Here is a 26,710-nt window from a genome sequence, read left to right as displayed (position 1 = left end):
GAGGTGAGGAGAGAGGATGGCAGTCACTGGAGGTGAGGAGAGAGGATGGCAGTCACTGGAGGTGAGGAAGATCAGCGAGAGCCAAGTTACGAGGTAGGAAAACAGGAACAATGTGTTCTAGTGTTGTACACTACTGGAGTTTGTGACAATTTCTTGTGTATGTTTGTGAATGTTTAAGGAGATGGTGATATGACTATTGTACTTACTGATGTACACTGCATACATATATCAAATCATCACACTATTCCACAAAGACATGCAATTACATGTCAATTAAAATTATGGGATGATTCAAGATTTCATCAGAATTAAGATCCTGCCTCATCTCAGAAATTAGAGACCAGCATTGGGGACAGCGTTTGCCATGCTCTGCTAGAGTGTGGAGTTCTACAGGAATAAATGCCATGAGGTTCTGAACATCATGAACCTCATGCCACTTCCACAGACTGAGTGTGGAGTGGGCGTGTCTACAGTTCCCACTTTAATCCCAGTACTCAGGAGGCAGAGGCTCTGGCCTGCAAAGCAAGTTCCAGGACAGCCAAAGCTACCCAAAGAAACTGGGTCTTGAAAAAACAAACAAACAAACAAACAAACAAACAAGCTCTTGTGGCCTCCTTGCCCCAGTACACTGTTAACAGGAAACAAGGCATTCCTACCCCTTAAATTCCTGCACCCCACCTTTGGTCCTAACTATCACTACTAGTAAGGGCTTGCTTTTCCCTGACAGACCCCATTGTCATTCTTCTCTGATCTACTCTTGAAGTCTCTCTGGAAAGGCTATAAACTCCAGCCCTGGCCTGAAGAGGCCAAGGGGTGACAGCCATAGAACTTTGTGCTATACCTTTCACAGGAAACTTCTTTCTCCTGGTAGAGGGCTTGGCCCCTATCTGTTGCACTCTGGATCTGGAGTAGCCCCCAAAGGCCCCTGTGTTGAAGGCTTGGTCATCAGCTGATGGTGCTATTGGGGTATGAGGCAATCTTGATGAGGTAGGGCCTGAAAGAAGGGAAATTATTGGGGCACACTTGTTACCTCATATTAACAGAGGTCACAGGAGGCAGTCATATAAAACAGACAAATAGATCACACTGAGGCACTATGAGTAAGTGATTATAATCTGCTTCTGGTATGAGAACTTCAAACCACATCTAAGATGGAGGCTGGGGCAGCACTAAGTTAGAACTTACTACTGCAACTGTGTTCCAAGTCTCATCTGATAGAATGTTAATGTAAGAAAAGAGAAAGGGAGAAGGTAAGACAGAGGGGAAGAAAGCTAGGCTCAAAACAAAACAGCTCCCCCTCCAAACAAAACTCAACCAACCAACCAACCAACCAACCACTCCCCACTCCTATGCCCTCCCCCCAAAACCCCAGCAGCAATGCCTTTGGTTTAACAGAGAAAAAGGAGACACAGAAAGATGAGTCAAGTTGTTCAAGCCCGAGATAAGTGTTTGACTGGCTTTAATTAATTGATTTAATACTTTCTAAGGGTAGCCTGGCAACCCACTATCCCAGTCAGTTTCCCACAGCAAGCAGTCATCTTGAGATTCCCTCACTCAGCAGGAGTGAACTGAGGCTACAGAACTAAAAAATAGGTTGAGACTCAGCCTATATAACCCAGGAACAGAATCCTCCTGTCACAGCCTCCCAAATACCAAGGTTACAGGAAACCCACCAGGCACTATTAGAACAAGGCATTTTGTACAGAACTGGTAGAGACTGTACCAACCTCTCCATGGCGGTTGTGTTACCTAGTCTGTGCCATGTAAGCCAATCTAATAAATCCCTTTTGCCACCCACATTCAATCAGTTCTTCTAGAGAAGTGTGGTTCTCAACTTTCCTAATGCTGTGATCCTTCAATACAGTTCCTCATGATGTGGTGACCCTCAGCCATAAAATGATTTTTGTTGCTACTTAATAACTGTAATCTTGCTACTGTTATGAATCATAATGTAAATGTTTTCTAATGGTCTTTTTTATATAATATTTTTATTATTTGGGAATTTCACATCATGAACCTAGTCTTCCCAGGTACCCCTCAACCATTGTGCAAGAAAACAAAAGAGAAGGAGGAAGAAGAAGAGGAAAAGAGGATTCTAACTTGTGTTGTCCACATATTCACTGGAGCATGGTGGACAACTCCTTAAAGAAAAATGAGTTATTTCCCACCAACACACCTGCCAGAAGCCATTAACTGTGGAAAGCTATAGTTCAGCATCCTTATCACATTTTTTCTTTTTTCGAGACAGGGTTTCTCTGTGTAGCCCTTGCTGTCCTGGAACTCACTCTGTAGATCGACCAGGCTGGCCTCGAACTCAGAAATCCACCTGCCTCTGCCTCTCAAGTGCTGGGATCAAAGGCGTGCATCACCATGCCCGGCCCTTATCACAATTTTTAAAGAGTTCTCCTTGATGACTTTCTGTTTAGGCTTTTAATTTAATTTTATTTTTTTGTAGGGAGGGGGATAGAGGTTGTCACAGAAGCCTTCTATGTCCCTCCTCAACTGTGAGTCTGCAGACATTGAAACCAATGTAAACAACTGAGTCTGCAGACACTGAAACCAATGCAAAAGTAGTTTCCTTATCCTTTACAGTTAGGAGCATGGATCATGGACATAGTTTCTGGTGACATCATGGACTACAGACATCCATATGGTCTCTGGTGTCATTACATTGCCTCCAGATGGTCTGTGATGGCACTACAGACACAGACATCAACATAGCTTTCTGCTGCAGCACTGGCCACGAACACCCTTGGCAGCAAACCAAGGACATCAACATGGTACCCAGTAAAATACCACCATCATGGCTCTTGGCAGCAGCTGAAACCAAGGACATCAACTTGGCACCTAGTGACAGCATGACCCACTGACATCAACATGGCTTCAGGCAGCAGGCAAAGGCCAGAGACATCAACACAGACCCCAGCTACTGTAGGACATGAACCTTGGACTTTGAGATGGCCTGGGGCAGTGGACTATGGATACCAACATGGCCTCTTGGGGCAGCAGTCCATGGAAGTCATTCTAGGAGATCCAATCCAGAAAATGAACCATCATGGACATCCTGTTGTTGCTCAGAACCAGGACAACTGTATGGCTGAGCAGTGTATTCAGGGACTGGGGCCATACAAGCTCCAGGCTGCTGCACACCAACCTGGTGGTCTGACTCAGCAAGGAGTCCTGTCTTTCTAGTCTTGTCTTTCTAGATTTGCCTGTCTTCACTGTACACTTACTGCTCTGTTCCATCTCTCTACTGCATAGTCATTTGTTATAGTGGGATTGAAAACTACAGTGTGTCACACAGTATAGTTTTATTTTTTTTGCCCAAACAGCTTTCCATGCAAACATTCGTTGGTCTGGTTCAAGATTTCTGAAGCACTGCCAATACTACACCATTGTCTCTGACACCCTGCGGTTGCCCAGAGTCAGGGTGATATTGCAGTTAGGCAGGGCTTCCAGGGGCAGCTTCAGTGAGAGCTCCTGGCTGCCACACATCTCCCTGCCTCGAGATACTTAGAAGGGTATCATTCTCTGCAATGTGCGGTTCTGTTCCATCCTCTTTCAGATTTTGTGAGACCACTTTTTAAAAGCATCTTGCTAGAAGACTAGCCTCGCCCTGCTTAGTTATTCCAGTGTTATTGCAGGTCTGTAGACTCATTTTCACTGCTGCATCACCCTTCAGAGCCTCTATGGGTTTCCTCAGACTCCTTGGAACTCTATGGCAGGTGCCAGTGGTGGCCACCATCTTTACTTTTCCTTAGGTGACCCCTTGTGAAAGGTCTTTTGACCCCCAAAGGGGCTGCAACACACAAGTTGAGAACTAATGTTCTACAGAACCCAGCATATACTAGACTTGCATTGTTACTTCAGCTTCTGCAGCTGGGCTTTAACATGGAGCTCTAAGGCAGAAAAGGTGACATAAATCTTGTTCCCTTCATCCATCCGTATCAGTATGGCATACACATTGTGGATCTAAGAACCAGGCCCTTGGTATTGAAGCTTGAATTTAGTGACTATGACTTCTATGAATTATGGCATAATTTCCTCATTTAAAAAAAAAGATGTATCAAAACATAATTTTTACAAACCATTACAAATCTAAAGCTATATAGGTTGTTGCAATATACCATTTTCTTCTACTGGCTATTGTCTGGGAATCTGAGCTACCAGTTGCCATTACTCAACATTGGCTTTCTGGCAAGTTTAGAGGAAAATGCACAGTAGACAATTTTTATGGGGTATTAGTTTTTTTGTGCTGTGAATGTTCCTGTTCTTAAGTTGGCTCTTCTGGTGTCACTGAAATATTAACATTTGGAAACTCCACTCTAGGTTCCTTCAAAGGACAAAACTCAGCAATGTTTAGCTAGAAGGTCAGATGGTGGCCTTCCTGTGGTCCTGTCAGCTTTCTAGGTACACTGCTGATATACACACAGTTAGCTCAAGTCTTGCTATCCACTACAAAATGCCTGAAAACAGGCAGGTGACCACATCTAGAAACAGTTTCCCCCTTTAGTTCTTTGAGACAGGTACTTGGCTGCCCTGGAACTTGCTAGGTAGACCAAGCTACCCTCAAACTCAAAGATCTATCTGGCTCTGCCTCCTGAGTTTTAGGATTAAAGGCATGCACCACCATGCTAGTCCTAAACCTGCTTCTTTCACAAGCTACACAGACTAGGCTGCCCTTTAATTCACAATCCTTCTGCATCAACCTCCCAAGATTTGTATATGCCACCACACCTGACTCACTCATGTTTCATAAAGACAGTAAAACCTCAAAAAATACCAGCTTTATTTGTGAAGATGGAGTCATGTCAAATATGGTTTCCTGATCCTATCTCAGAACTCCACTGAATACCAGAAGAGTACCCCACTTAGAAACCATGCTACAGTTCCACTTTTTAACATCCCAGTACTAGCTGTCTAGTCTATTTCTTCTGGTAGTGACTTGGGCATCTCAAGTGTCTCCTGGGCTGCTTGCACTTCACTTCAGTGCAAGGTATGCAAAGGGCTCTTCTATTAGAGCCTTTAGTGTTATGTTCTCTTGAGTTCTGATAGAAATGAGGAAATTGGCAAAGGGGAAAAATTAAAGCCTCAAGTCTAAGAGATTAACTCCATGGCTGAAATAGCAGGCTGAATGATATTTTTTTTATATGAAGCACTGTGCATTTTCATGTTCATACTACACACACAAAGTCTAACAAAACCATTTTTTCTTTTTGAAACAGCTTGTTATTATGTAGCTCTGGCTGGACTGGAATTTTCTATGTAGACCAAGCTGGCATTGCCTTTGACTCCCAAGTGCTGGCATTAGAGGCATATTCCACAATGCCTGATCTAACAAATTGTGCTGTTTAGGCAAAACCTCCAAGCTATTTCTCTCAAATGATTGCCAGCCAAACAAAAGCAAAGGGTACAAATCAATAGCCCGATTTAGAATGAAAACAACAGGAAAGAATTTCTGTATACTAGATATGTCAGAGACGGCTGGTTTTGCTTATAGCTGATTGTCAAGAATGGGAAAAGTGGTTGCTTGTACCTGACGGCTTCAGACACAGCAGCAATTCCATAGCCACCATAGGAACACACAGTGACAACATGGGTCCATGATAGAGTGTGTATGAAAACACTGATAACAGAAGTAAATACTGAATGCAAATTAGAAACACACAAAATTCCAGGGCAATTACAATGTAAGACTGTCCCCAAACAAAGGGTTCACAAACTGCAACATGTGATATTACAATATATAGTGTTAGAGAAACAAAACATTCGAATATGAAAACATGACATGTATATAATATAAAATTATTGAGGACTTTTAGGTAAGGTTTTCAGGAAACCCAGGAATAGATTTGATATTACAAAATGGTCCATATCTCCCAAAAATGTCTTTTGATTGGACAGCAAAATAATACTTGGTAGAAGCTAAAATTTGAGATAAGGTGCAAGCCATGGGGAGTGGTAAAGCTTTAATTTCTGCAATTTTCTTCCAAGTCAAATGACTAGAGTTCTCATAGTACAGGAAGATGTGGTAACTCTCCACAGGAGCACACTTGGGGTTGACCTTCGGAATGTTCCATGTCAGGGCAACGCTTGTGGGCCCCAGAACTCGTTTCACTTTCAGCTCAGGCTTTTGGGGAGGAAGTGTATCTTGGATTTTGTCTGCCATCTCAGGGAGTGGTGGTGGCGGCTCTGGGAGAGGTGGAAGGTGTTCAAATGAATCAAAACCCTACAAACACATTTGTAAGAAAGTTCACTGAGATTATTTGGTGAGTACAGACAAAAGTGGTGAAGGTCAGGACTACAAATCTACTTCTAACTCCTCAAACTTTCAACAAAGCAATAAAAAATTATTTTAAAAAAAAATGAGGCTAGACTCATGTTTTGTGTGTGTGTTGTCAGTGTATCCACATATGTAGAGAGGTTAGAGGACAACCTCACATGCTATATTCCTCAGGAGCCTGAGTCTCACTGCATTAAGCTAGAGCAAACTCTTGTGATCTGCCTTCCCAGCTCTGGGATTACAAGTGAGCACCACCTAGTTTGGTTTATCTAGTTTTTAAACATGGGTTATAGGATTAAACTCAGGTCTTCCCATTTGGAGTGCACCTTAATGACTGAGCCATTTCCTGGCCTCTATATCAAATATTTTCAAAGGTTCTTTTGTGGTTGAGATTTGTTTTGAGTGGTCCTAGGAACTGGACCCAGTACCTTGCACATATGCTGGGTAAATGTTCTACCTCTGAGCCACATTCCAAGCTGCTAAAAGAATGATTTCTATACTGTAGAATATTACTAAACCATAATGAAGGATGTCTTAGGCATTCTGGAGAACAAACCATCTCATTTCAACATTGTATTTCCAAATACTGCAGTAATTTCTCCAATAGCCTCATCAACAATGGTTTTTATCCCTAAAATAAATGAAAAACTGTGTTTGTTTTCATTTCTGTAGCTTCTGAAAGTTGTAGCTGAATTCTTTTTCTCTTACAAGTAAATTCACAAGAACACTGTATAAAAAGTCATTTCGGTGTTTCCTAAGCTGAAATGTGGCTCAGATGTTTTAAGAGTAAAACAGATAAGCCCCACTCTGCTGGAGTGAACATCCGTTACCCAGCATTTCAAGTTAGTACCTCATTTCCATTTTCTGCCACTGAGATTATTTCTTTTGATCTTAAAACAGCTTTCGAAGTTGACTTCTGGGTGAATGACCGGCTTTCTGTGAACAAGACAGTGTAATTTAGAGCTGGGAGTGTATCTCAGTGAGAAAGCACTTGTCTACCATTAGTGAGGAGGCCCCAGCACTACAAGAAAATGGAAATAAAAAAGTAAAATTTACCTGGAACAAATTCTACAGTATGTAAGCGGTTGTATACCTTGGGTAGTAGATACAGTTGCAAGTACAAAATTCATATGAATATAGACTTTTGATAGAAAATACATAAAATTTTCCATTAAGGTGATAAAAATTCCCACTAAGAGTAACTCCTTCATCATGCAATTAGGAATTAGGTATTTATATGTGGGAAAGGGATTCACAGTAAGTGACAAGAGGTAGACCCTTCTGTTAGATCAATAAGGTCTACAACATGAAGCTACTTATAAACACATATAAATATGTAACATACACAGCATAAGAATTCAAACAAAAATCCCCAAATGAAAATCCCATAAGCTGGGGCAACTCTCTCCTGAGGCATGTGTTCACATGGAAAGAATAAGATATAAGATGTTGATTGTGGAAAAGGGGAGAGGAAAGGAAAAACAGATATAACAGGAAAGGAAGAAAAACAGAGGTGGCAAAGATGGAGAAGCTTTAGTGGAACACAGGGAAGATGTAGCAAGGTTTGTGGACATTTAAACAGCTAGGTACAGAGCATAAGGGGAGGGTTAAAGTGGGTACATAACACTATCAAGTACAAGGGCTAGGTCAGTAATCACTATGTGAAGTCTGTCTAGCTTAATGACTGCCCCCGCACCTCCGTCTGCACAATTCCACATTGATTTGCTTATACTTTACTTTTATAATATATACATTATATTAGTTCTTAATATAAAGATTATCCATTATTTTTTTACAGGGGTGGGGGAAGAGAGAGAGAGAAAAGGAAGTAGGGAGGAAGAGAGGAAGAGAGAGAGAGAGAGAATGTTGTGTCTATATTTGTGACAGTCTCACTATGTATCTCTGACTGCCTTAGAACTCAGAGATCCACCTGCCTCCTAAATATGCATGTCACCATGGTCAACCATTTTACAACATTAAGAAACTATCTTAGAGGTAATGACTTTTTAATCTTAATTCTGAGAGTGTGTGTAGGTTTTTAATGATGCTTTAATTGGTCAAAGCTGGGTTTGCTAAGATCAAAGTCTTCAAATAAATTATCATATAATATAAAACCATTAATAGTTTAATACAAAAAAAACCTAAGAAACACAATTTCACAGGAATAGCACTACGTATTTCAAAATAATAATCAACAAGCCCTGGACAAAGCAACACAAGGATTTTTGCCAACTGGTGGTATTGTTATCATTACTGATGACAATGTCTTAAATACTTTCCAATTCCTTCACACACACACACACACACACACACACACACACACGAGATAAGCAACAGTGGCATTGCTGTTTTGTGTTCCCAAAGCAACAGTAGCCAGAACTATGTTATTTAAACATTCTCATTAAAACAGGCGAAAACTGTGGCCTCTAGTTTCAACTTAATTAAAAGTTTTTTTTAATGTTGTATTTTTGAAATAATCTACTCAGAGATGCAATTTATACGCTTTCTAAATTTTATACTTTTGAAATCTGAAATCATCATCAAAACAAGATATAGAATAGCATGCAATATTATGTCCAGTTTATCATCAGAAGTTCTTTGATATTCCTTTGAATATATCTCACTTCTGGCCCCATAAAAATCAGTGCTTTATTGTCACTAAAATTTATATATAAGCTAGGCAGTGGCAGTACATGCCTTTAATCCCAGCACTTGGGAGGCAGCCTGTGGGTTTGAGGCAAGCCTCATTTATGGAGTGAGTTCTAGGAGAGCTAGGTCTACAATACACACACACACACACACACACACACACACACACACACACACACACAGACTGACTAGATGTATCTCAATGACAGAGAACTGAAGTACCATACATGGCTAAGAGATCAATATCTAGCACTGAAAAAAGATTTGCCTTTTCTAGAATTTCAAATACAGATTATTATGGTGTGTGAAATTATACACAGGCTACATATATAAACTTTTAATTTTTTGATTAAGTTATATAAATAAGGAATACATATTCATATTAATATATTTATGAATATATATGTATAAGTTGTTTGTAGTTCTGAATTATTATAAAGCTGTTATGAGAATTTATATTTTTATGGTATGTAGCTATAATCTCAGCACACAGAAAACTGAGGTAAAACTCCAAATTAAGGACCAGATTAGCTACTAAATGAGATCCTGCCAAATCAATCTGTTAAGATGTAGTTTTCATTTCTCTTAGATAAATAAATGGGACAAGGCTAGTCATACAAGGAGACTGTAAGTAATATTTTAGGAAACTGCCAAACTAAATTGTTTAGCCATTCTTAGTTACAAAGAATTTCAAGTTGTGACATGCCCTCACCAATCATTCAACTTCAGTTCATTTTGGCTATTCTACTGGATGTGCCCTATATCTCATTATGGCTTTACTTTCCCTAATGATAACACTACTTAGGACATCTTGTCTGCTCACTTATTTCCTTATTTATATCGAAGTAAGTGTCTTCCTGCTTTGGATTCAATTTTGTTTTGTTGTGGAGTGTCCTGGATTGAGTCTTGAAAACTCCATTTTATTGCCATAACAGGTTTATTCTTCTTCTATTTGAAGTGTTACCATATCCATCCTTACTGTACCACAATCAGATTAACACTCTTTAATATGAATCCACTTTTCAGTTGTTATCTTATTTCCTTTAATGAACTTCCTTAAGGGCTGGGATGATGGTTCAGTGGCTAACATGTTTGCTATGTAAGCATGAGGACCTGGTAGCACACACAACGAAAGCTGGGCACAGCCCTCTGTAACCCCAGTATCAGGGATGTGAAGATGGGTAGATCCAGAGGGTAAAGTGATGAGCTCTAGATATAGTGAGACTGTCTAAAAACTCCCTAACGTAAACTTCTGGCCTCCACATTATTCACTGGTACATATGTATATACACACTCCCCTACCTTTATTTCTGACAGTGAAGATCTGCTGGCAACAAATTTTGCTTATCTGAAAAAGCCTTAATATTGCTTATATTTTTGTTTTTGAGACAGGGTCTCACATTGCCCAGATTGGAGTTAATCCTAAACCTCCTGTCTCTAACTCTCAATTGCTAGAATCACAGGTAAGCACCATTACTGAATCATTTTTGAAAAATATTAGCTAGATTAAAAATTTCAGGTTGATACTTTTTTTCTTGAAATTTCTATAGGCTACAGTCATCTCTGTGACAGGGCACAGGTTCCTCAATTGTCTCAGTTGAAGCCATCTTTGATTTAACCTGAAACTATCCCCCTTCTTTTTCTACAGCCACCATGCAAAGTCCTGTGGGAAAGTGCCCAACCCTGTTCAAGAAACTCAGGATTGAAGTGCCCCAGCCTACTGCATGTTCTTAGCTTCTGTGAAACTGCGTGCTTGCTTGACCCCTGCAGCTACCAACCCAGATGGAGTTTATCTATGTTCTTTGCCTCCAAAAGCTCCCTGTAAAATGTATATGAGGTTGGTTCATGAGAAGTTTCTCTCCAGGCAGTTCTGGCTGGCTTAGTAGAGACTCTCAGTTTGGATGGTTGTCTGGAGTGGTCTCTGTGTCTCTACTTGGCAACATTCTCCTGAGACACTGTGTCAACAAGACTGATCATGTTACTGAAACATCTTTGCCTGTCTTGCTTTTGGCAGCACCAGTGTTGGCCTTTGTAGGCACAGCCTCTTCCACCCCCCTTCCATTGAGATCTTGTTTTCCTTTTGCTGTTTGTCTGAGGCCTTTTCCCCCACTTCTTTAAAAATCCCTATTTGGGTTTGTTTTTCTTTGCATAATCTAAAAAATAATCATAAGCCATAATGAAGCCAATAGTCTTGTGGCCACCAAAATGAGTTCTGAATAAAAATAAATACAAAGATGACATCTGGTGTGGCTACTCTTCTGTGTTCAGTCCTGCTGTCTTTTTATAGTGAAGGACATTTGTTTGCTCTGAAGTATATGGTTGTCATGAACTCCCTAATCCAGATGGTCTCATTCATGATGGAGGTGATCCCCTCCTCCTGTCTTTTAATGATACCATTCAATTTTCTTTTGGCTTACATAGCTTTAGCTGACAAATTGTTTCTACTTTGACTGCATCTTTTTTTTTTTAAGTATGGAAACATCATGCATTTATTTGTATGCTATCCTCGTACAGAGGCCATGCTAATCATCTTTGTATTGGTCCAATGCTAGCATATGTAATTTTCCACTGGTTTTTTTATGAAAATGAGCATGTGTGTTGATATGGTATTCTCCATTCTGATTCTGCTTAAAGTTGACTGAATTTCTTGGCCGTGCAGATTATTCTTCTCAGTACTCAGAATGAGACTATATGATTGAATTCCAGTCCCAGAAAACTGTATCTTTTGGTTCAAATTGGAGGTACAGGAAACTGCTGTCACAATTCTTCATTTTCATATGACATAAGGATAACATTCCGCTATCCCTGATTCTGGTATATCCTCTCTGGCACTATTGTTATGGTGAAAAAAATGTGTGACACGGGGAAAAGAGACTCATAGTATTCTGACAACCTAGGTGCTCTTTAAAAGGTGAATAGATAAAAAGATTATGACATGTCCATACCTGGGCTATTACTCAACCATAAAAAGGAACACATTATTAATACAGGACAACATGAATAACCTGCCAAAGAACCACAAAGAAGCCAATCTCATAACAATCCCATAATCACACTGAAATGATCTTATTGTAGAAAAGGAAGCAGATCAATGGTTGCCAGGGCTTTGGGAATGGGGTAGATGGTATGAATACCTTTAAAGAGGTAGTCTTACAATGACAGAACAATTCTGTAATTTCTGGTGCAGTTATATAAACTCATACATTTTCTTAGAAAGATGTAAAAGCATCCTTTAATTACCTATGGTGTAGTTGGACAGGCCTTCTCTTGTCAAGTCAATAACAAAATCAAATTTCTTCTTGACAGGCTGAAAAGGTTTTGTAAAAAGAATTAAGTTTAACAGCAGGAAAATGCTTTTTAAAATATGAAAACACATTTTTATTTTTTCAGTGGGCTAAAACTGAACCTTGGCCTTGTTCACATTCATGCTTGTCACTACTAAGTTAACCCCAACTCCACCTAATAGAATCTGGATTCTCAATGTTCTCTAACTTGTTGGGGTTCATTGTGTGATGGTGTGTCTTTGTATATTCAACTGTTATTTCTATAGGAGCAGAGCGCTAAATACTGACAAGAATCTGCTACTGTTGTTTCTATGACCCATCACCAGTCTCTCACTTTGCAAATAATCACTCTTCCTCACCTGCCTAGGGCAATCTAGAAATGTACATGATTGGCCAATTGCTGGGGCAAGAAGAAGGTGGACCTTCTGGGTAAAGAGAGGGACAGTAGGAAAAGGAACATACAGGAGATTCACCAGGGACATTCCCAGGGACACACAGGTGAACTGACAGAACAAACAGGTAAAGCTGGCCATGTGGTGGGACATAGTGACAGTATTAGTCGGGTTAGAGTGGTTGGGAGACTGCCCAATAAAAGACTTAAGCTTTAAAATATTAAAAAGCCTGTGTCATTATTTAAATCATTGGCTGATCCAAGATAGTCCCATCATGAGAGACACAGATAAAATACTGAAGTGTCTGAAAATATGGTTAAGAATCTCGCTGGTTAGTGGTGGCGCACACCTTTAATCCCAGCACTTGGGAGGCAGACGCAAGTGGATTTCTGAGTTCGAGGCTAGTCTGGTCTACAGAATGAGTTCCAGGACAGCCAGGGCTATATACAGAGAAACCCTGTCTCGAAAAACCAAGGAAAACAAAACAAACAAACAAAGAATCTCAATGAATTGGTAAATGTGTGTATTTCTGAAATCTATGTAGCTGCTTGTTTTTCAGTGTGCAAGTTGGCCTAGAATCTGGATACACCAACTACTCCTATTATTAGTTTATGTCATTGAAGAGGGACGGTAAAGGGACAATTCACTGAACAGTTTCAGTGCACCCAGATAAAAGGTGGATAACAAAACTCATTTCGTACAACATGCTGCAACACTGCAGTTCCCATAGCATGAACATTCAGATGAAATATTCAGAGACAGCAACTCTCACTTACCCCAACTTTAATCATGCTATTACGTGAGTTGCTGAAATTTCTTGATGTATTTTTTCTAATTTCTGGAAGAAAAGAATAAAAAAAATGAATACATCCAATTAAATTTATTTAACTATTAAACATGGTCTTTGCAATACAATATACTAAACCACAAATACTGATAGGGATACTAATTTACTATATAATAACTAAATTTATTCCCTAAAACTGATAAACTAGCTTAAAAATTTGACATGAAATTAAAACCTATTTTCTTTCTGCTGCCTTACATCTACACTAGTAGCTCTTGTTTTACAAAGGCTGAAACTATTTTAGCACTTGCAATTATGACACTTTGCTATTCATGGTATCTTTAAGTAGAATGCTTGAGGAGCACCTTCCTGGAATGTGCATTTCCCCATTTCTTTGGAGTTCTTTAATTTACAAGCTGTTGAGATAAATAGTTTTATATATGGGTTGAGGGAGCATTCTAATATTAAGATATAAACATTCTGGGCTGGAGAGATGGCTCAGCGGTTAAGAACATTAACTGTTCTTCCAGAGGTCCTGAGAGTTCAAATCCCAGCAACCACGCGGTGACTCACAACCATCTGCAATGAGATCTGATGCCCCCTTCTGGTGTGTCTGAAAACAGCTACAGTGTACTTATATACAATAAATAAATAACTCTTAAAAAATATAAACATTCCAACACAACAAAACATGACATGAATATAGGGAATTCTGAGTAAGAAATGGTAGGCAAGCAATGTGGCCATTTTAAAGTTAGAGAAGCTAGAAAGTTTTCTACAAAAGGAAGTGTGACAGCACATGGCAATAGCCACAGCACTTGGAAAGGAGGTGTGATGGCGCATGCTTATAACCCAGGCACCTGGAAAGTGGAAGCAGGAAGAGCAGAAATTCAGTGCTCCCTTACCTACAACGTTTTTTCTATCTTGTGAATGAAATGTTACTTAACACATACAATGAGTATACATTTTAAGCAGAGTTCTATAAAGGTAACCTATGTCATCTAAAAAGTTATTTTAAACAAAGAGACATAAATTCTAAAACCAAAAGAAATTTTTAAAATTCAAAGTAGTTACTGAAGAACAAACTTTTAATCTAAGTTGTTAAATGATAGACACACAAATTACCACTACAGACAACAAAAGGCAAAAACAGATATACATAAAAGTTGTATAATCATTAGATGAAGATGTAAAACATTAGATCAATATAGTAATGAAGCAAAAGGCCTTAAGCTGATATATACAAGAATAAAAAAAGTCAATTTTATTCACGAATCATTGATTTTTTAATTAGATATTAAAGTCTGTAATCACAGATATAAACTAAAAGATCTTTGAGTTGACAATTTTATACCTTATTAAAAGATAATGGTCTAGAGAGAGATGACTCAGAAGTTAAGGGCACTTGCTGCTCTTTTAGAGGATCAGAGTTCAGTTCCTAGCATCCACATATGGTGGCTCATAACTGCCTACAACTCTAGCTCCAAAGGAATCAATGTCCTCTCTGGCTGCTCAAGGCATCCACACACATAAGGTATACACTCAGACAAGCACACATACACGTAAATGAAAATAAAAACCTTTTAAAAAGTCACTGTTCATTCTTTATTTTTAAGCTTTCTAATTTGATAGGTCATATTCTAATTATATTAAGATACCTGCTGGATCTGATGTAATTGAAGTTTTCAAATTAGGATTTTCCACAGAAATCAACATAACATCATCAGTGTTACTAAAATGGTTAAAAAGAAAAAAAGCACGCATTATCAGGCTTAAATCTGTAGTTAATGGTCAGAACTCCTCCAATTTCTGATTTAATAATGCTATTTACCAAATTTATTAATGAATTTATCTTTTACATGTGCGAATCAGTTCTCTTTGTGCAAATCATTTGGGTCTCAGGTGATTAGCCTTGGCAAATAAGCACCTTTACTTGCTGAGGTGTAGGGCCAGCCCTACCTGAATTACCTGAAAAACTGTATGAGGATACAACATTAAATATTTAAGAAAGCCCATGTACTATCAATTCATTCATATAATACACAAGCACAGGGAGGGCTGGCAAGATGGCTCTACAGGTTAAGGCATTTGATGCCAAACTTGATGGCCTGTATTTAGTCTCTGCAGCCCATATAGTAGAAAGAGAAAACTAACGCCCATGTGCTGTTCCCTAACGTCCACAAGTGACACTGCACACACCAATACCCATAAGTTTTTTTGAAGTACAAGAAAATTCCCAGTAATAGAAAAGTAAAACTTAGTAGGAATATAGTTACAATACTTACAGTATAATATACTAATATACCAGATATATAAGCATATGAAATATTACTTTAATGCACATAGTTTTGTTCAAAAAAAAATTAAGACCTATAAAGACACAGAGTCTTACAGGACACATGAATGAGGCTGGGCATCCCATATACCTGTGGTTCCAGCACTCAGGAAGCCAGACTGGAAGAAACAAAAATTACTAGATGATAGCTGCCACTACTTTACCACTAATTCTAAGCCTAAGGACAATATTTTTCTGTGATTTCAACCCATACTTTTATGACCTAGGCTTTTTATTGAGAACTTTGTTAAAATATAGAAAGTATATTAAGTTTGTTAAAATGTTAAATTAATTATCCATAACTCAAAAAAATCATCTTCTGAGATGTCATATTTTTAGTTTTTATATTCAGGATTCACTTTGATTCAAATTTTATATATAAAGAGCTGAGGGCCGGACATGGTGGTGCAGGAGGCAGAAGCAGTTGCATATGAGGTCAAGGCTAGTATGGTCTACAGAGTGAGTTCCAGGACAGTCAGAGCAACACAGAGAAACCCTGTCTCAAACAAAACAAAACAACAACAAAAAACCCCCAAAACCAAAATGAGCTTAAGTTTACCTTTGTGTAAGTATTATTAATCTTACTCTTTTGAGCCAGCGCCTATATAGTCTAACTGGTCTCATTATGTAGCTAAGAATGACACTTTTCTCTTCTAGTTATTCTAAGGAACATTTTTTTTTTTTTTTTAAAAAAGAAAGGCCGGACAGTGGTGACCCACGCCTTTAATCCCAGCACTTAGGAGGCAGAAGGATGCAGAGGCAGGTGGATTTCTGAGTTTGAGGCCAGCCTGTTCTATAGAGTGATTTCCAGGACAGCCAGGGCTACACAGAGAAAGCCTGTCTCAAAAAAAAAAAAAAAGAAAAGAAAGAAAAGAAATCACCATGGTATCTTTCTCACAAATCAAGGGACGCCCTGGGTCACGTTAACTTGCACATTGATCTACATGCTTCCCCATGCAACCACTGTCTTTTTTTAGTATAGAATAGAGTCTATTCAGGGCATGGGGAGGGGAGTTAAGAGGGTAGCAGAGGTAGAGAAAGGCAGACAGGGGGAGAGAGCAGAGAAGTAGAAGTCAGCCATGACCATGTGGAGAGAGGGGGAAGGGAATGGGGAAGGGAAGAGCACAAGAAGACGAGAGAAAAGCAGGAGGGAAGCAGGAGTCAGAGGACACCACTGCCTTAATTACTACTGCTCCAGTAGGTTCTGAATGGAGTGCGTCTACAAACCTTGCTTCTATTTCAGAGTGTTAGTTAGCATTTATGTCTTTTTAATCAGTTTGCTACATTCTACAAAATATCTGCCATGGCTTCTTAGGATTACATTAAATACATATAACAGTGTAAAGCGACAGCTTAACAATAATTAGCTTTCTAAATCATAAATGTGACATATTCTATTATTTATTTAGGTGTCCTATAATTTGGCAGTACTTTGTGATCTAATTAGGGTTTATATATATTTTGGTTCACTGATAGTACTGCAAATAGTACTGCTTCAAATTCCTGTAGCCTTTTTCAGGCCAGACATGGTGGTGCAGCAGAGAACTTCCGAGGCCAGCACGGTGTATATAACAAGTTCCAAGCCCAACCAGCTATATGGTGAAACCTTGTCTAAAAAAAAAAAGTTCCCTATGTGCATTAGGTATAAAACCAAAAAATACTTAATATTTACCCAAAATTGTCTAACTCTGGAAGTCTTTATTATTCTTCACATACCCCAAAATTTTCTCCAACCTGCAACCATTCCACATTACTGTGGACTAAGTAGATTTGCCATGGTCTACTGATACAAAGACATAATTCAGCAACAATGGATAAACCACTGCAGTTAAGCAACAGCACCCATGGATTTTGCACCACAGTGTTGAGTAAAAGAATCAAGAGAGAGGGCTGGTGAGATGGCTCAGTGATTAAGAGCACAGACTGCTCTTCGGAAGGTCATGAGTTCAAATCCCAGCAACCACATGGTGGCTCACAACCACCTGTAATGAGATCTGACGCCTCTTCTGGAGTGTCTGAAGACAGCTACAGTGTATTTACATATAATAAATAAATAAATCTTAAAAAAAAAATCAAAAAAAAAAAAAGAATCAAGAGAGGGCTGGAGAGATGGCTCAGTGGTTAAGAGCACTGACTACTCATCCAGAGCTCCTGAGTTCAATTCCCAGCAACCACATGGTGGCTCACAACCATCTGTAATGGGATCTGATGCCCTCTTCTGGTGTGTTTGAAGAGAGCAATGGTGTACACATGTACATAAAATAAAAAAATCTTTTTTTTTTTTTAAAAAAAAAGGAAAGCAGGCCCCAACCATATAGGAAAGGGGAGGGCTCCCTGAAGATCTTGGCTACAGACAGGAAAGAAAAATTCAAGAAGATTTAACGGGACAGGTAACATAAATTGCTGATCCCTCCACAGGGGAACAGTTCTGAAACTGATTTAGACATAAAAATGTCTCTAGCCAAAAATTCGCTAAATTTGCCAATAAATCTTGTTGATTACAAAATCCTTAAAATTCATCATGCCATTCTTCATATGGCATGAATGAAAATTTATTACAATTGGTTATTGATCAAACTAACTCATTAAAAAAAAAAAAAAAAAAACCACCTGTCTTTCACCTGGTCAAACAAGGAGCAAAAATTTATTCTTAACTGATTTGTGCACCTTGCACTTTCCATACAAAAATCTTTATAGAACTAAAAACTTGGCTGTAAGATTCATATATTACAGAGTGAAACACCAAGGTGCAGCTCTGGCAAGGTTCACCCTCAGGGATGCTGAGATTCCATGCTGTCCCAGCTCCCTGCCTCACCTGATGCTGTTTCCAGAGACTGGCTACCAGAACAGGTTCAGGAGTGCTTACTAATTCCTAGTAACCGTGGTTCATAAAGCCTTTTAGACAGATCCAGTCAGGACCTCAGATAAGCCCTGAACTTTCTAACTATACAGAGACTGGATAACAAATGCTAAAACTAGCTTTCTTAAATCTAACCAATTTTTCTAATTTTCCTACCCCTCTCCACCTCTTAAAAAATGTATCACCTCAATTCAGCAGGAAGAAGCTATGGAGAGTCATCATCTCAATTCCAAGTGTTTGGGTGTTTGGCTATGGTTATTTTAAAAAATTAGAGATAGGTTGTCCTTTTAAGGGATAATTTGGAAATGGTCACAATGTTGGACAGAGAGAAAACTAAACAGAGCTTAGACTTGGGGATTTCTATCTTTCCTTTCCTCTTCTCTATGCTTTCTTTCCTAGGTAAAGGGGAGGGGGTGGAAAAGAAAAAAGGGATAGAGCAATACTATAGATATTAGACAAATAGTGATAAATTATTATTTTTACTCTTAAACAAAACACTTTATAACCATTATCTTACATTGGTAGAAATCTTTGTATTTTGATGCAAAATTGAAGTTATTTTTTACATTGGTACAAAGTTTATATATTGATACAAAATTTAAAATTAATATTGCTACTCCTAAGATAGGCATTGCGCCTATATGACTTATTTAAGAATACCAGGCTCGAGAAGGGCACTCCAAGGTGGCCGCAGAGGCTGAGGAGTGGGGACAGGGCTGGCAGACCGGAGACCCAGGCAAGTGGTGGTGGCCTGAGAGGGGTCCCTTAAAAAAGTAGAATACAACCTAGAGAAAACAAAGCCGTGAAAGGAGCCCCCTCTCTGTGAACACACGCTGTGTCTGCTGCACGTCTGTCCGCTACTGTAATATTCTAAAGGGAGACTTCCATTTAGTAATTTGTGTATAATCAGTGCAAGTGAAATTAAGGAAAAATCGTTGTAGAAAAATGAGCAGATACTGAGTGTGAACCCCACTGACCCTGACAATTTAAGCGACTCTCACTTTTCTGGAGATGAAGAAAATGCTGGAACTGAGGAAATAAAGAATGAAATAAATGGAAATTGGATCTCCACATCTACTATTAATGAAACTAGAATTAATGCTAAAGCAAAAAGACAACTGCAGAAAAATTCATCCCGGAACTCTGGCCGAGGCGATTCATTCAGTGATAATGGAAGTGAAGCAGTTAGAATGGAGTTGCTGTGCCCAAAAGGAAGATTGCTATATAAGTGGTCCAGATCTGGGAAAGGAAGGGGGCTGCCAAAGAAAGGTGGTACAGGAGGCAAGGGTGTCTGGGGCACACCTGGACAGGTATATGATGTGGAGGAGGTGGATGTGAAAGATCCAAACTATGATGAGGACCAGAACTGTGTTTATGAAACTGTAGTGTTGCCCCTTGATGAGACCGCATTTGAGAAGACTCTATCTAACACAATTATACAGGAGTACTTTGAGCACGAAGATACAAATGAAGTTGTGGACTATTAATAGCCTTAAACCTTGGGGAGACGAAGAGCAGTGTGCTGGTGTTGGCAGTGTCCCTAGCCTTGGAGGGGAAGGCCAGCCACCGGGAGATGACAACTAAGCTGCTTTCTGACCTTTGCGGGACAGTGATGAGCACAAATGATGTGGAAAAGTCATTTGACAAGTTGCTGAAGGAGCTCCCTGAGCTAACCTTGGACACTCCTAGAGCACCACAGTTGGTGGGCCAGTTTATTGCTAAAGCTGTTGGAGATGGAATCTTATGTAATACCTCTATCGATAGTTACAAAGGAACTGTAGATTGTGTACAGGCTAGAGCTGATCTGGATAAGGCTATTGTGCTCCTGAGTATGTCTAAAGGTGGGAAGAGTAAAGATAGTGTGTGGGGATCTATGGGCAGCAGCCTGTCAATCACCTTGTTAAAGAGATTGATATGCTGCTTAAAGAGTATTTACTCTCTGGAGATATATCAGAAGCTGAACACTGCCTTAAGGAACTGGAAGGAATTCATCACCACGAGCTTGTGTATGAAGCCATTATAATGGTTTTAGAGTCAACTGGAGAAAGTACATTCAAGATGATCTTAGATTTATTAAAATCCTTGTGGAAGTCTTCTACTATTATCACAGACCAAATGAAAAGAGGTTATGAGAGAATTTACAATGAAATTCCCGATATTAATCTAGATGTCCCACACTCATATTCTGTTCTTGAGAGATTTGTGGAGGAATGTTTTCAGGCTGGAATAATTTCCAAACAACTCCCTTGTCCTTCAAGGGGAAGAAAGCGTTTTGTAAGTGAAGGAGATGGAGGCTGTCTTAAACCTGAGAGCTACTGAGCACAACAACTTAGGTGTTACAAAGATCAGTAACAGTCTTAGGTGTTACCAAGAACAGATCTCAATTGTAGGGTTATCAGTACAGGTTTTCTTCTTCTTCTTTTTTTTTTTTTTAAAGACTTTGTGTTGGGTACAAGGCATTTCTAAAAATTTATAAACTTATGTTTAATGGGATTTTTTGAAGGAAGTATTTTCTTTTTTTCTTTTTTTTCTTTGAGGGGAAATTAAAGGAGGGAGAGAAGAGTAGTCTCCGAAGTGTGGGATGCTCCGATAAGCTACTTTCTAAGTGCCATGTTTAGGACCTAATCATTCCAAGTTTGCATTCATGTGTGACCGCCACTCCTTTCTTTCAAGGACAGAGTTTTTTGTAGTAAAATCACTGGTTTATTCAAAGTTTTAGTTAGGGATGAAGTGAAGCTATTGAACCCCGTGTTGGCTGCTGCTGTGCAAATGCTGTGCTTTGAGAGTAAACACACACACACACACACACACACACACACACACACAGAGATTTTTGTTTTAAAGAATTTTTTAAAAACAAGTTAGTCATGAGACTTTTGCATATTTCCAGGGAACATATTGATTGGTCTTAAATATTAGACAGTTAAGTAAATGGTGGCTGGGACATCTATTTTTGTACAAAACTGGAAAAACAAACCCAGTTCTATAAGAATGTACAACAAAATAAAACATGTGAAATTCTGTTGAAAAACAACAACAACAACAAAAAAGAATATAAGGCTTAGACCCAGTCCTTTTTTTTTTTTTCCTAGAAACTGAACTGTGAAGAATTTTTATTCATGAGCGAATAACATGTACTTGTGCAGCTACTTAACATTTATTTACTTATTATTAATATTTTCTTTATTTACATTTCAAATGTTATTCCCTTTCCCAGTTTCCCCTCTTCTGGGAACCCCCTATCACATCTTCCCTCCCCCTGCTTCTGTGGGGGCGTCTTTCATTTGGGAATGCAGAGCATTGGGATGGGAAGCAGGAACCTGCTGCAAGGATTTATTTAATTAATTCTACAAAGTATTTTCAATGTTATTCAAACAGTAAATAGCTAAAAGTACTCAAGATTTAACAATTCAGATATACTATATATAGGTAGACAGTCTTCAAAAATCATCAGAGATCCACAGAATATGGCATTTGAAATAATTTCATTATTAATATATCTTTTGACTAGAAGACATGTCTTCTGACAGTAACCCCATTCCACTTCCAAGAAGATATTGAGCATCATTACCTCCAACTGGAATTGTTTCAATTGTGGCAAGCTAGCCACTGGATAAGAAATATCCTACTTTCATTCTACAGACAATTACTCTCCTAAAAAGGACACATGGATGCGGGTTAGTCAACTGCTAAACTCTGCCAAGACAGTCCTTCATAATTCCTGCTTCACTCAAGGTCTGTCACATGGTTCTGGGCCAGAAGGCTGAAGATAGATGCTTCAATCTTATAGGGATATTGGGGAATGTCTAGGCAGTCAGCTGTCTCTACAATTTTTTTTTTAAGATAATGTACATTTCCTAAAGATTTTATTTTATTTTTTAAATTTATTTTATGCATGAGTACACTGTCACTGTCTTCATACACACTATACACCAGAAGAGGGTATCTGATCCCATTACAAATGATTGTGAGTCACCATGTGGATGCTGGGGATTCAACTCAGGACCTCATTAATAGTAGTCAGTGCTCTTAACCACTGAGTCTTCTCTCAGGTCCCACCCTATAAATTTTTTTAAGTGTTGGAAACTATGTCTTTGTGCTTCCTACATATTCAAGTAGTATTTAATTCCTTCTTAGATCTCTGACAGAGTTGAAGACTAGCTATAGTGTCATAACTGAACTTCAGTTGTTTAGCATTAAAGGAAATGTTCTAGATTTGAAAGAATAGTTTTCAGATGGTAATGCAAATCAGACATAATTTAGATACTGAATTGTAAACTCTTTAAATTAGGATAGATGATAGAGTACTTTATCTAAATTGGCACATATGATGGAGTGGACATTACAAGTATATATCATATTTTATATCTGCATAACTATTATAATTGTGTTCAATTTTTATCTGAGAGAAAAGAGCCTTTTTAACTGGACAAAAGAGGGGAAATATAGTGGGTTTGGACTAATGCAGCTAGTATTATAATGTTAACTGGGCCCCCAAAATTGTTTGCATGAGAGAGTCCACATGTTAAGACACGGAGGAACCCTTCCCAGTTAATTTTGATTGGTAAATAAAGATGTCAGTAGCCAATAGCTGGGGAGAAAAGACATAGGTGGGGTTTAGGATTCCCAGGTTTGGAACTGGGAGGAAGACAGAGATCCACCATGCCGGGAGAGTGTAGAGGAGAGGACACCATGCCTGAGGAGAGTCCAGGACAGAGAGGACACCATGCCTGAGAAGAGTCCAGGACAGAGAGGACACTATGCCTGAGAAGAGTCCAGGACAGAGAGGACACCATGCCTGAGAAGAGTCCAGGACAGAGAGGACACCATGCCTGAGAAGAGTCCAGGACAGGGAGGACACCATGCCTGAGAAGAGTCCAGGACAGAGAGGCATGGCTGCCGTATGACGGAGTCAGGAGAGTGTGACCTAGTTAGGCAGGCCTCTGGGTCTGGGGCAGCCAAGACGGAACATGGAATTCATTTTTTGGTTTGTTTGGTGTTTTTTGGTTTTTCGAGACAGGGTTTCTCTGTGTAGCCCTGGCTGTCCTGGGACTTACTCTGTAGACCAGGCTGGCCTCCAACTCAGAAATCTGCCTGTCTCCGCCTCCCAAGTGCTGGGATTCGCATGTGCCACCACTGCCCGGCAGAGCATGGAATTTGTAAGTAATAACTCGGGATTAACCAAGTGAAGGTTAGACAGTGGCCCAGCTATTGAATTGCTTAAGGCATATTAAAATATAAAGTCTGAGTGTGTGTCTTTCATTCAGAACTTAAACCACTGAGGTGGAAAGTAAACCCACTACCAGGATTTATTTTGTAAATATTTAATTCAACAGTAGAACACTTGGCTAGCATACTCTAGGCCCTTGGTTCCTTCCCTAGCAAGATGTGAGGAAGGGATGAAATGAAAAAGAACTGAATTTGAAAAGTTGTTTTAAATATATGTTCTACCTGCATGTATGTCTATATTCTGTGTATGTCTGGTACTCTAAATGCCAGAAGAGAGTGCTATATCCCCTGAAATTGGAGTTTCAGAGGGTTCTAAGATGCAGTTTGGGTGCTGAAAACTGAAGATTCTCTGAAAGAATAACAAATGTTCTAGGGCTGGAGAGATGGCTCAGTGGTTAAGAGCACTGACTACTCTTCCAGAGGTCTTGAGTTCAATTCCCAGCAACCACATGGTGGCTCACAACCATCTGTAATGGAACCTGATGCCCTCTTCTGGTGTGTCTGAAGACAGTGACAGTATACTCATATAAATAAATTTATACTTTATATAAATATATATGTATGTATAATAATTCTTTTCCTAAAAAAAGAATAACAAATGTTCTTACCGGCTGTAGTGGCTATACCTGGTTGTCAACTTGACTATATCTGAAATGAACTACAATCCAGAATTAGAAGGCTCACCTGTGGCCCTAATCTGGAGGCTGAGAGATACAAGTTTCCAACCTGAATTTGGCATGGAGATCTTGAGGCATAGTGGCTATGAATCCCAGAAGATTAAGATAGGAAGATCTATGAGTTCAAGATCATCTGGGATTAAAGGTGTGGTGGCATAGTTGCTATGAATCCCAGAAGAATAAGATAGGAAGATCTAGGGCTGGAGAGATGGCTCAGCGGTTAAAAGCACCGACTGCTCTTCCAAAGGTCGTGAGATCAAATCCCAGCAACCACATGATGGCTCACAACCATCCATAATGAGATCTGATGCTTTCTTCTAGAGTGTCTGAAGACAGCTATAGTGTACTTACACATAATAAATAAATAAATCTTAAAGAAAAAAAAGATATGAAGATCTATGAGTTCAAGGTCATCTGGGGATTAAAGGTGTGGTGGTACACCTTTAATCTGGGCCACACCTTTTGCTGGAGACCTATATAAGGACATTGGAAGAAGGAAGGCAGGCTCTGCTTCACCTGCTTGCCTTGTGGGACCAAGCAACTGCTGGATCCTTGGACTTCCATTTATAGCTGCTGCTGACCATTGTTGGGAGTTGGACTACAGACTGTAAGTCATCAATAAGTTCCTTTACTTCATAGAGACTACCTTAAGTTCTGTGACTCTAGAGAATCCTGACTAATACACAGGTTGAGCCATCTCTCTAGCCCTAAACCTTATCATCCTGTAAATACATGTGAGTGTGCCCATGTGCGTGCTGTGGTGTATACGTAGAGAGATCAGTGTCAACTATGTAAAATGGATCTCTTCTTCTGAAACCTTTATGTGGGCTCCAGAAATTGAACAAATATCATCAAGCTTTAAGGAAAGTTTGTTTTTACTTACTGGTCCATTTCACTGGCCCCTAAATGAGCAGCATTAGGTTTTGGAGACAGGGCTACATGGAGATGTAGCCCTGGCTGGCCTCAAGCTCGCAGAATTCTGCCTGCCTTTATTTCCTGAGTGCTTCTTCTAAGCAGAAGGTGCTTAGAAATCATAGTGGACTGGCATGAAGACCAAAAATCACAATAAAACATCTCACAGGAAACACTTGAGAGGCTATTTGAGACTGGAACTATGTCACAAGGATAGGGGGAAATAAAAAAATGTCTTATAAAGATTATACAGATAAGTTCCTGCTTAGCTCTTGATGCCTGAGTGTTGTACTAATGCAGTTTATCTAGGACCACAAACAAAACAAAACAGAACAAGATCCCAAATCCTTACAAGGAGATCCTAGCTTAGGGTCTCCTCTTATGAGGAGGTTAATGCATGCTACACTAATCTGACAGTTTGACCAGTACTATTATGATACAATCAACTTTTATAAATTGTTCTATTTTCTTTAGGTTGTATGAATCTATTGTGAGTAATTCTTCATATATACAATATTTTTAATACCAATTTTAGTGTCAAGGTTCATGTCTCAGAAAATGAACTGAACAAGCATCTTTTAACATCTTTGGCAAGAGTTTACTTAATGTATGCATTTTTCCTTAAATGTTTTATAAAACTCACCTTCTGAGGCAAAGTATATGCCTTTAACCTCAGTACTCCAGGGGAAGAGGTAAGATGATTTCTGAGTTTGAAGCCAACCTGATTTACATAGCTAGTTTCAAGCTAGCCAGTCAATAAAGAGCACCGCCTCAAAACAAACACAAAAACAAAACAAAACAAAACAAAAAAACCAATTGACAAAACACAAAAGTCATCATGGCCAAGTTGCACGTTTGTCACACTTTGTAAAGGATGCTTAACTATCTGAAACAGCTACATAAACTTCAGGTTGTTTCAGTATACAACATAAAGTGAGTATCTGTGTTAGACAGGATCCACTGTTGCATAAACATATCTGCTACAGAGTGCCAGTATTGTGGGTCTTCAGCTTCTTCACTTGTTGTACTGGCTGTGAGGCATTTTCTCATTTAGTGATCAAGGGGGGAGGGCCCCTTGTGGGTGGTGCCATCTCTGGGCTGGAAGTCTTGGGTTCTATAAGAGAGCAGGCTGAGCAAGCCAGAGGAAGCAAGCCAAGCAAGGAACATCCCTCCATGACCTCTGCATCAGCTCCTGCTTCCTGACCTGCTTGAGTTCCAGTCCAGACTTCCTTTAGTGATAAACAGCAATGTAGAAGTAAGCTGAATAAACCCTTTCCTCCCCAACTTGCTTCTTGGTCATGA

At 39.3% G+C, this 26,710-nt stretch overlaps 1 protein-coding gene and 2 pseudogenes across 5 annotated transcripts in view; 1 reads left to right on the top strand and 2 right to left on the bottom strand.

Annotated features, from left to right (window-relative positions):
- Positions 1 to 3,296: 3,296 nt before the first annotated feature.
- Atf7ip2 (activating transcription factor 7 interacting protein 2) overlaps positions 3,297 to 26,710 on the bottom strand; it is a 55,510-nt gene continuing 32,096 nt past the window's right edge. For 4 of the 5 annotated variants that reach the window (XM_031362322.1, XM_031362331.1, XM_031362346.1 and 1 more), the window contains 5 exons: positions 15,054 to 15,127; positions 13,385 to 13,446; positions 12,173 to 12,239; positions 7,134 to 7,219; positions 3,297 to 6,229 (listed from right to left, as the gene is read on the bottom strand). In XM_031362322.1, coding sequence (XP_031218182.1) covers positions 5,819 to 6,229; positions 7,134 to 7,219; positions 12,173 to 12,239; positions 13,385 to 13,446; positions 15,054 to 15,127 — 700 coding nt within the window. In that variant the 3' untranslated portion in view covers positions 3,297 to 5,818. The remainder of the gene's footprint in view (positions 6,230 to 7,133; positions 7,220 to 12,172; positions 12,240 to 13,384; positions 13,447 to 15,053; positions 15,128 to 26,710) is intronic. The other variant, XM_031362353.1, reaches the window with a different exon arrangement.
- On the bottom strand, positions 11,401 to 11,501 carry LOC116086673 (annotated as a pseudogene).
- Positions 16,130 to 20,909, top strand: LOC116086200 (annotated as a pseudogene).

The sequence above is a fragment of the Mastomys coucha genome, unplaced genomic scaffold, assembly GCF_008632895.1.
Source record: "Mastomys coucha isolate ucsf_1 unplaced genomic scaffold, UCSF_Mcou_1 pScaffold12, whole genome shotgun sequence".
In the NCBI taxonomy this organism is placed as follows: domain Eukaryota; kingdom Metazoa; phylum Chordata; class Mammalia; order Rodentia; family Muridae; genus Mastomys; species Mastomys coucha.
This window is presented reverse-complemented; position numbering and strand designations above follow the sequence as displayed.